We start from the raw sequence: 11,514 nt of genomic DNA, 5'->3' as shown, positions 1-11,514 counted from the left end.
CCACCCTCAGGCGCTAACGGGAGGTTTTACGCAACAAAATGTCTCCCCCTTTCGTGACCAATCCTCACTCTCAGTTCCTTACCCTTTGGGCTGGATTTTCCGGTCACCTGGAGCGGAGTGAAAGGCGGCGGTGAGATCTCCTGCGCCTCGCCGCGATCCTCCGGTCGGGTTTTACGGCGGTGCTGAGCAGCATTGCCCGGGCAGAGCAGCGCTCGCAATGACCGCCTGGGAAATTGGAGTGGTCCCGCCATGCCGGCGGTGGTGAGGAAGGTAATGTACTGTGAAAGTAAGTGCAAGTCTTTCTTGTTTTGGATTTTGGAGTGATTTGTGTTATAGTGGTGTGGGCAATGTTTTAGCAATGTTCTTGTTGGGGTTTTTTTGGGGTTTCTCCCCACCCCCCAGGCCTCTCTTGGAGCGCTCCCGGCTCGGCTCTTTAACTCGGGAGTTTCCCATCCTAACGCCCTAAGAGAGGTGTACAACGCATCCCTTAGCGCTGCGTCCCTGGACTCAGGGCCCAGCTGCCCAGACTTACCTACTAAAGCGCAAACTATTCCCGGCCACTAACTTTCCCGCCCCGCCGCCATTATCGCCCCGAAAACAGAAAAGCCGAAAACCCGGCCTTTAGAGTCTTGATCCTCACTCAGCTCCTTGCCCTCATTCTCACTATTCATTAATTTAACAGGAATCAAAGCAGACCACAGCACACTTCAGGACCTATGTGGAGAACCATACCAGACACTCCGATGACCTGAGCCGGAAGCAGATCAGAATCTACCAGCTTTACAGCCGGACTAGTGGCAAACATGTCCAGGTGCTGGGCAAAAAGGTCAATGCCAACGGGGAGGATGGTGGCAAATACGGTAAACGTCTTGTTCAGTGAGGCTTGAAAGATACAAACATAGTGTTGTGTATGCAATAACTGTTAGATTGAGTACTGTTTAACTCCAAGAGGTATGACCTTGGCTCTGCTTTATTAAGTCCCAAAGTGACTAATATACAAAATGGCTGGCCTTTTATACCTGGGCTGCACACAAAAGCATGCAGCCCAATGGCATCCAACAGTGACGCCATCTAGTGGCTAGTGATCCCAAAAGTACATACATGACAATACCCCCCCTCTGAGATATTAACACAGTCTTTTACAAATTGAGATGGTCCGGTGTCTTATGCTCCCGGGTTGACTGTCTCAGTTTAACTCCAGCCTTGGGTGAGTGTTCAGAGTCTGTTGTGACTGGTGGCTGGGTGGCTGACCTGGTGGGAGTGGCAATGGCCATGTCAGGGATTGAAAGTCCATTTTCATTGAACATGTCAGTGATTGAAAGTCCCGATTCACTGATGACCACTGAGATCTCTGATGACTGGGGGTAGGTTGGTTGGTCGTCGATTGTCTCTTCCTCCGACTGTTCCAGCTGTGTGCCACAGCTTTGTCTGATCCAAATGTTTCATGCACGTTTGCCCATTTTTGAGCTTGACAATAAATACTCTGTTGCCCTCCTTGGCCATGACAATACCAGCGATCCAACTGGGACCCTGACCATAATTCAGAACATATGCAGGATCATTTACAGAAATATCGCGTGACACAGCTGCGCGATCGTGATACCCTTGCTGACTTTGTCTTCTATATTCAACATGATTATTAAAGTCAGGGTGTAAGCTTGCTCTTAAGACCTCTCTTCATCATTAGTTCAGCAGGCGAGACCCTGGTAAACGTGTGTAGTCTTGTCCTGTAACTAAGCAGTATGCATGACAGGCGGGTCTGCAGTGACCCTTGGGTTACTCGCTTCATAGTCTGCTTTATGATTTGGACAGCATGTTCTGCTTGCCTATTGGATGCAGGTTTGAATGGTGCTGACCTTACATGTTTGATACCATTGAGTTTCATGAACTCTTGAAACTCCTGACTGGTGAAGCACGATCCGTTGTCGCTAACAACGATGTCAGGCAGACTATATGTCGCGAACATGACACTGAGATTCTCAATGGTAGCTGTGGATGTGCTAGATGACATGATTATACACTCTATCTACTTCGAATATGCATCCACCACAACTAAAAACATCTTCCCCAGGAAGGGACCTGCAAAGTCGATGTGGATCCTGGACCTTGGTTTGGACAGCCACGACCACAGACTCAGTGGCGATTCTGCTGGTGCTTTGCTGAGCTGCATGCAAGTGTTGCACTGATACACACTTGATTCCAGCTCAGAGTCAATTCCCAGCCACCATACATGAGACCTGGCGATGACTTTCATCAGTACAATGCCAGGATGTGTGCTATTTCTCTCTCCCTTTCTTGGGCATAACAACACGATTGCCCCACAGTATACAATCCGACTGAATAGACAGTTCGTCTTTGCGACGAATGTAAGGTTTGGTCTCCTCGCACATATGCTTGGGTATGGCAGACCAATCACCTTTGAGGATGCAACTCTTCACCAATCGGGTCCTGGCTGGTCCAGGTCTTTACTTGTTGAGCCGTGACAGGGGTTTCTTCACTCTCAAAAGCATCCATAACTAACAATAGGTCCGTTGGTTGTGGCGTTTCCACCTCCGTTGTGGGCAACGGCAGACAGTTCAAAGCATCGGCACAATTCTCGGTGCCAGGTCTATGGTGAATGATACAATCATAAGTGGATAATGTCAACGCCCACCTCTGGATGTGGGATGAAGCATTGGTATTGATACCTTTGTTTTCAGAGAACAGTGAAATGAGCGGCTTGTGATCTGTCTCCAGTTCAAACCGAACACCAAACAGGTACTGATGCATCTTTTTAACCCCATACACACAGGCTAGTGCTTCTTTCTCTACCATGCTGTAGGCTCTTGCCGCTTTAGACAAACTTTTTGAAGCATACGCGACTGGTTGTAGTTTACCCGACTCATTAGCTTGTTGGAGCACACAACCAATTCCATATGACGAAACATCACAGGCCAATACTAAACGTTTACATGGGTCATAATGTACCAGCAGCTTGTTAGAACAAAGCAGATTAGTGGCTTTCTCAAAAGCTCTGTCTTGAGACGCACCCCACACCCAGTTGTCGCCTTTTCTTAGCAGCATGTGCAGTGGTTCTAATAAGGTGTTCAATGTAGGTATGAAGTTACCGAAGTAGTTGAGTAGACCCAGGAACAAATGCAGCTCTGTCACACTCTGAGGCTTGGGTGCAATCTTGATGACCTTGGTTTTCGCGTTTGTGGGCCTGATGCCGTCAGCAGCAATTTTCCTCCCCAGGAATTCGACCTCTGGTGTCATGAAGATGCACTTCGAGCGTTTCAGTCTGAGTCCCACTTTGTCCAGACGATGGAGAACCTCTTTCAGGTTGTTCAGATGTTCATCGGAGTCACGACCTGTGACCAGGATGTCATCTTGGAACACGACGGTTCTGGGAACGGGCTTCAGTAGACTCTCCATGTTCCTCTGAAATATTGCTGCAGCTGAGCGGCGAATTTCAAAAGGGCACCTGTGATAAATAAACAATCCTTTATGCGTGTTAATGCACATAAGTCTCATCGACGTCTCGACCAGCTCCTGTGTCATATCATCATCATCATAGGCAGTCGCTCGGAATCGAGGAAGACTTGCTTCCACTCTCAGGTGGCTGTACAGTCCAATGCGAAAACCACAGTCTCTGTCACAGGACGGACAGATAGTCATTGAGGGACAGGGTAGGGAGCCTGGTTTGCCGCACGCTCCTTCCGCTGCCTGCGCTTGTTTTCTGCATGCTCTCGGCGACGACACTTGAGGAGCTCAGCGCCCTCCGAATGCACTTCCTCCATTTAGGGCGGTCTATGGCCAAGGACTCCCAGGTGTCAGTGGGGATGTCGCACTTTATCAGGGAGGCTTTGAGGGTGTCCTTGTAACGTTTCCTCTGCCCGCCTTTGGCTCGTTTGCCGTGGACGAGTTCCGAGTAGAGCGCCTGCTTTGGGAGTCTCGTGTCTGGCATGCGAACCATGTGGCCTGCCCAGCGGAGCTGATCAAGTGTGGTCAGTGCTTCAATGCTGGGGATGTTGGCCTGCACGAGGACGCTAATGTTTGTGCCTCTATCCTCCCAGGGGATTTGTAGGATCTTGCGCAGACATCGCTGGTGGTATTTCTCCAGCGACTTGAGGTGTCTACTGTACATGGTTCACGTCTCTGAGCCATACAGGAGGACGGGTATTACTACGGCCCTGTAGACCATGAGCTTGGTGGCAGTTTTGAGGGTCTGATCTTCAAACACTCTTTTTCTCAGGCGGCCGAAGGCTGCACTGGCGCACTGGAGGCGGTGTTGGATTTCATCATCAATGCCTGCTCTTGTTGATAGGAGGCTCCCAAGCTAGAGGAAGTGGTCCACGTTGTCCAGGGCCACGCCATAGATCTTGATGTTTGGGGGGCAGTGCTGTGCGGCAAGGACAGGCTGGTGGAGGACCTTTGTCTTACTAATGTTTAGCGTAAGGCCCGTGCTTTCATATGCCTCGGTAAATACATCGGCTATGTCCTGGAGTTCAGCCTCTGTGTGTGCACAGATGCAGGCGTCATCCGCGTACAGGTGGTGGATGGAGAAAGCACAGGAGATACAGCAGCTGGCCGACAGCCATGATGTGCGAGGATTCTTCACCGCAGTCAAGGCCACCTGCGGGCCAAACTCCCAAGGCCCCACCCCACTCCTGGCCAAGAACAGGAAAACACTCATCAAGGACCCCGAGGCAGTCAGGGCTCACTGGAAGGAACACTTCGAAGATCTCCTCAACCGAGACTCTGCCTTTGACTCGAGTGTCCTCGACTCCATTCCGCAGCATGCTACCCGCCACCACCTCAGTGAGACCCCAACACTGCATGAGGTAGAAAAGGCCATAAGACAGCTAAAAAAAACAACAAGGCTACTGGAGTGGATGGAATCTCTGCTGAGGCACTGAAGTATGGCGGAGAGGCACTACTGGCGTGAATACATGACCTCATCTCTCTCATCTGGAGGGAAGAGAGCATGGCGGGAGATCTTAGAGATGCAGTAATCATGATCATCTTTAAAAAAGGGGACAAGTCCGACTGCGGCAACTACAGAGGAATCTCCCTGCTATCAACCACTGGGAAAGTCGTCGCCAGAGTCCTCCTCAACCGTCTTCTCCCAGTGGCCGAGGAGCTCCTCCCGGAGTCACAGTGCGGATTTCGTCCCCTCCGGGGCACAACGAACATTATTTTTACAGCGTGACAGCTGCAAGAAAAATGCAGGGAACAGCGCCAGGCCTTATGCATGTGTCATATAGGCCAACGTCAAGTCCAGTTTGGTGAACGACTTCCCCCCGGCTAGTGTTGCAAACAAGTCATCAGCCTTCAGTAACGAGTACTGATCCTGTTTCGAAACCCTGTTGATCATAGCCTTGTAGTCTCCACAGATTCTGACTGTACCATCTATTTTCAGCACAGGACAAATGGGGCTGGACAATTCATTAAATTCAACCGGTGATAAGATCCCTTGATGCTGGAGTCTGTCCAGTTCGATTTCGACCTTCTCCCTCATCGTATACGGAACTGCCCGAGCTTTATGATGGACGGGTCTTGCATCCAAGTCCACGTGGATCTGCACCGTGGCTCCCGTGAAGTTGCCAGTGCCTGGTTCGAACAACAAGGGGAACTTGCTCAGTGCAGGCTCGAAGGGCCGAATGGCCTACTCCTGCACCTATTTTCTATGATTACTTGGGCACATGTATCTTTCTCCGACAACAACGCATTGATGTCGTTCCAGTCGTATCTGATTTTTTCAAGCCAGTTCCTGCCGAAAAGCATTGGACCATTGCCTGGGACAATCCATAGCAATAACTCGTGAACCGCACCGTCATACGAAACTTTAATTGTGGCACTGCCAATCACTGTTATGAGTTCTTTGGTGTACATGTGCAACTTGGCATTGACTGGACTCAGCCTGGGCCTCACAGCCTTAGTATCCCACAGCTTATCGAATGCCCTCTGGCTCATTATCGATTGACTCACCCCCGTGTCCAGTTCCATCGATACCGGCACCCCATTAAGTTTCACGTTGATCATTATCGATTTGCTCTTAGTTAGGAACGAGTACAGTCCACACACTTCCTCCTCTGGTATCTCAGATTGCGTATCCGAATTTGCGCTAGTCTGACCATCATCCTCCACGTGGTGTGTCACAGCACGCTTGCTCATCTGCGGACACTTGCACTGGAGATGCCCCACTCTCAGACAGCCTTTACAACTATATTGCTTAAATCGGCACTGCTGGTTTCCCCCACAACCCCAACATGGAGAAATCGGATGCATTCCCGCTGGCGGACTTTGGACAGCCACAGGTATTGCGTACGCAGTCGGGTAGGCCCTGTCATGTGCCACTCTGCCGAACGCTGAATCACTCATATTTACAGTACTTGCCGAGTTTCGATTTTTCACTGATATCTGCTTTAGACTTCTATCCGTCGTCATGCATGACTGAGCGATCGTGATGGCCCTGTTCAAGTCCAATGTCTCCACCGCCAGTAGTTTACGCAGGATCACCTCGTGGTTGATGGCGATTACTAAGAAGTCCCGGGGCATGTCTGCCAACACAGCCCCGAACTTACACGGTCCCACGAGACGTCTCAGGTCGGCAACGAATTCCTCCGCATTCTGGCCCTCTGAGCGAACGTGCGTGTAAAATCTGTATCTCGAGATGAAGATGCCTTCGTCTGGCTTAAGGTGGTCCTGTACCAGTGTGCACAATTCTTCATACGTCTTCTCTGTTGGACTCACAGGCAGGAGTAGATTCTTTATCAGACCATAAATTTTTGGACCGCAGACCGTGAGGAACACCGCCCAGTGCCGATCTGCCTCGCCGACCTCCTCCATTTTCTTGGCCACAAGGAACTGGCTCAAACGGCTCACAAAGTCTGCCCAATCTTCTCCTTCCACAAATCGCTCCAACAATCCAATTGTGATCATTTTTGCATGTAAAGGTTCTTGTTGCCTCGTCACCAAATGTTGTGTATGTAATAACTGTTAGACTGAATACTGTTTAACTCCAAGAGGTATGACTGTGGCTCTGCTTTATTAAGGCCCAAAGTGACTAATATACAAAATGGCTGGCATTTTATACTTGGGCTGCACACACGTGCATGCAGCTCAATGGCCTCTAACAGAGGCCAGTTCATTAGATATATTCAAAAGGTAGTTAGATGTGGCCCTTACGGCTAAAGGGATCAAGGAGTATGGAGAGAAAGCAGGAATGGGGTACTGAAGTTGCATGATCATCCATGATCATATTGAATGGTGGTGCAGGCTCAAAGGGCTGAATGGCCTGCTCCCGCACCTATTTTATATGTTTCTATGTGACGCCATCTAGTGGCTAGTGATCCCAAAAGTACAAAATTCACATAAAGGAACAGGAGGAGGCCAATCAGCCCCTCGGGCCTGTTCCACCATTCAATTAGATCATGGCTGATGTGTATCTTAACTCCATCGACCCGTCTTGGTTCTGTAATACCTTTGCCTAATAAAAATCTATCAATCACAGTTTTGACATTTTTAATTGACCCCGCCCCCCCCAGCCTCAACAATTTTTGGGTGAAGAGAGTTCCAGGTTTCCACTACCCTTTGTGTGAAGACATACTTCCTGACATCACGATCCCTGAATGACCTGGCTCCAATTTTAAGATTTCGCCCTCTTGAACTGGATTCTCCCATCAGATGAAATAGTTTCTCTTGATCTATCCTATCAACTCCTTTAATCATCTTAAACACCTCAATTAGATTACCCCTTAGTTTTCTATATTTAAAGTAATACAAGCCTTGTCTGTGCAACCTGTCCTCATAATTTAACCCTCTGTACAACCTTCTTCTCCCAGAGGGTTGTGAATCTGTGGAATTCTCTGCCCAAGGAAGCAGTTCAGGCTAGCTCATTGAATGTATTCAAGTCACAGATAGATAGATTTTTAACCAATAAGGGAATTAAGGGTTATGGGGAGCGGGCGGGTAAGTGGAGCTGAGTCCACGGCCAGATCAGCCATGATCTTGTTGAATGGCGGAGCAGGCTCGAGAGGCTAGATAGCCTACTCCTGTTCCTAATTCTTATGTTCTTATGTTCTTATGTAAACCCTGGTCTTTTTTAAAAAAAATTTCATGGGATGTGGGTGTTTGAAGCGGGCATTTGTAAATAAGGATGACGATTCTGAGTTTATTGGGCAGCTGGTAAGTATGGGAGTGATGTGAGATGAGGAGATAGGATGTGGGTGACAGAGTTGTGGATACATTGCACCGGACATCTAAGAGCAGGGATGAAGGTTTCGAGAGTGGTGGGAGCGGGGTGATCACGGGCGATTGCCTTTTTCGTGGAGATGGATTTGGTGGCCTCAACGATGATTGGAATAACTGGTTTGAAGCTCAGCTCCGGGTCAATCAGGACACTATGGATCTACACCATTAGGATAGGGTGTGCAGCCAAGGATGGGGGTGCAGTCAGGATGAGGATGTGGAACTTTTGGTGGAAGCTGAACAGTATGCTTTCAGTTGGAGGAAAGGTTGGCTTGTTCAGAACTCAAGGGCAGACAATCTGTGGCAGCACAGTGGTGGTCCTGAAGCTGAGGGTGGTAATTACTACTTGACCCAAAATATTGGCCCCAACTTGCTGTCAAAGTAACAGCAAGGCTAATGATGCTCAACATTATTTCTGCGCAAATCACTGAAAGTTAACACGCAGGTACAGCAAGCAATTAAGAAAGCAAATGTTGGCCTTTAGTACAAGAGGATTAGAGTACAAGAGTAAAGACGTCTTACTGCAATTATATAGGGTCCTGGTGAGACCGCACCTGGAGTATTGTGTACAGTTTTGGTCTCCTTACCTAAGGAAAGATATACTTGCCATAAAAGATGTGCAACGAAGGTTCACCAGACTGATTCCTGGGATGGGGAGATTATCCAATGAGGAAAGATTGAGTAGACTTAGGCCTATATTCTCTAGATTTTAGAAGAATGAGAGGTTATCTAATTGAAAACATACAACATTCTTACAAGGCAGATATAGGGAGGATGTTTCCTCTGACTGGGGAGTCTAGAACCAGGGGTCACTGTCTCAGAATAAGGGGTCGGCCATTTTGGACTGAGATGAGGAGAAATTTCTTCACTCAGAGGGTGGTGAATCTTTGGAATTCTCTACCCCAGAGGACTGTGGATGCTCAGCCTTTGAGTATATTCAAGACAGAGATCGATAGATTTTTGGCTATTAAGAGAATCAAGAGATATGGGGCTAGGGCTGGAAAGTGAAGTTGAGGTAGATCAACCGTAATCTTATTGAATTGCGGAGCAGGCTTGAGGGGCCGAATGGCCTACTCCTGCTCCTAATTCTTATGTTCTAAATGCCGCAGCAACTTCAGGCAAGGGCAGATGTGCATTTAAACGTGGAAATCGGAAATTTGCCGTCCGAGATGAGCTGTTAACTTTGTGGAAAGGTCAGCTCGCTCTCTGCCTCGCCATTGAAATGCATTGGACGGCGTGATGTTGCCATACTTGCGTGCTAGATACGATCTAAATTCTCCACAGAAAGTTAGAGCTGGTCTAACGTGACCCAAAGAGCCTGTTTTTGGAGCCATTTAAGGTCCGTGCATATTTAATTGAGCCTGGCTTAGCTGCCAGAGATTCTTTTACTGATGTGCGAAGTGTTAATTACTGCCAATTAGCCTCTTTGGCACCGAAAATTAACTATTACAAGTGTACGTTCCTTCAGGTTTCAATTGTCATTGGATATTTAAAACATTTTAAATTTAAAAATATTTGTTTTTACCTTTTTTTTTCTGTCTTTTTTTTCTCGCTCTTAATCCAGTCTTTCTTTCCTTCTATTCCCCTTTAGTACTGTGAGCAGCTCTGGGCACCACAGTTTAGGATGGATATATTGGCCTTGGAGGGAGTTTACCAGAATGATATCTGGTCTTCAAGGGTTAAATTACGAGGAGAGATTACACAAACTAGGGCTGTATTCCCTAGTATTTAGAAGGTTAAGGGTAAACTGATCGAAGTTTTCAGGATATTAAGGGGAACCAGATAGGGTAGATCAAGAGAAACTATTCCCGCTGGTTGGGGAGTCTAGGACTGAGGAACATAGTCTAAAAAATTAGAGCCAGACCTTTCAGGAGTGAAATTAGGAAACACTTCTACACTCAAAGGGTGGTAGAAGTTTGGAACTCTCTTCTGCAAATGGCAATTGTTGCTAGATCAATTGTTAATTTTAAATCTGTGATTGATAGCTTTCTGTTAACCAAAGGTATTAAGGGATATCATCATCATCATCATAGGCAGTCCCTCGCATCGAGGATGACTTGCTTCCACGTCAAGGAGTTCACAGCTGTTTCAATGAAGGACCTAATATTCCAGGTCCCGAATTAAATCTTGAAAGGTGGAAGGTGCCTGTGCATGGGTTTTTTAACGTGTGGTGGCCGTTGCACACCAGCCACCACACGGGCTTGATATGGGGCAAAGGCGGATATGGCGTTAGGTCACAGATCAGCTCGAGGGGCTAAATTGTCTCTTCCTGTTCATATGGTCCTCTCTTTATTTCTCTTCTTGCACCTGATTTGGTATTGAATTCACCCTCTCTGATTTACACTTCCTTTTCAGTCCGAGCGTTGTTCATTTCACAATCCTTCAATCTCATTGGTTAAGGAGATACACAGTTGCTTTCCCTTTTCACTCACGGCCCCAGATGCTCAGTTTCCCTCGCTGCGCCATTATCAGTTCTCACTTACATCGACTTGTGGAGCAAAATATCGTTGAGATTAAACGGGCACAGGCAAGTCTAGCTAACGGCAGACAGCATTAGATTCACTCCTACGGCAAATTATGGCCCAAAGTTTTGTTAAGTTTGTCCCTATGAATTAATTAGTGTCAGCTGTGGCTCAGTAGGTGGCACTGTTATCTTGGAGTCAGAAGGTTGTGGGTTCCAAGTCCCACTCCAGAGTCTTGCAGACAAAAATATCGTCTGACACTCCAGTGCAGTGCTGAGGGAGTGCTGCACTGTTGGAGGTGCTGTCTTTCAGATGATTCGTTAAACCCATGCCCAGTCCACCCTTTCAAGGTGGATGTAAAAGATCCACAACACGATTACGAAGAAGAGCAGGGAAATTATCCTTGGTGTCCTGGCCAATATTTACCTCTCAACATAACAAGAACAGATGGCCTGGTCATTATCACATTGCTGTTTGTGGGAACTTGCTGTGCGCAAATTGGCTGCCACGCTTAACATAAGAATTAGGAGCAGGAGAAGGCCATTCAGCCCCTCGAGCCTGCTCCGCTATTCAATAAGATCACGGCTGATCTTCTACCTCAACTCCACTTTCCGACACTATCCCCATATTCCTTGATTCCCTTAATATCCAAAAATCTAGCGATCTCTGTCTTGAATAAACTCAAAGACTGAGCCTCCACAGCCTACATTACAACAGTAACGACACTTCAAAATGTACTTCATTGACTATAAAGTGCTTTGGGATGTCCGGTGGTCGTGAAAGACGCTACAGAAATGCAAGTCTATGAACTATTTCTGAA

At 47.7% G+C, this 11,514-nt stretch overlaps 1 protein-coding gene across 1 annotated transcript in view; it reads left to right on the top strand.

The window, feature by feature from the left end:
* The first annotated feature begins 249 nt into the window (after positions 1–249).
* fgf24 (fibroblast growth factor 24) overlaps positions 250–11,514 on the top strand; it is a 52,824-nt gene continuing 41,559 nt past the window's right edge. Inside the window, exons 1-2 of the mRNA XM_070859523.1 lie at positions 250–270; positions 683–860. Of these exons, the coding sequence (XP_070715624.1) occupies positions 250–270; positions 683–860 (199 nt within the window). The remainder of the gene's footprint in view (positions 271–682; positions 861–11,514) is intronic.

The sequence above is a fragment of the Pristiophorus japonicus genome, chromosome 2 (assembly GCF_044704955.1).
Source record: "Pristiophorus japonicus isolate sPriJap1 chromosome 2, sPriJap1.hap1, whole genome shotgun sequence".
Lineage (NCBI taxonomy): Eukaryota > Metazoa > Chordata > Chondrichthyes > Pristiophoridae > Pristiophorus > Pristiophorus japonicus.
Note: the sequence above shows the minus strand (reverse complement) of the source record. Positions and strands in the feature narration are given on the sequence as shown.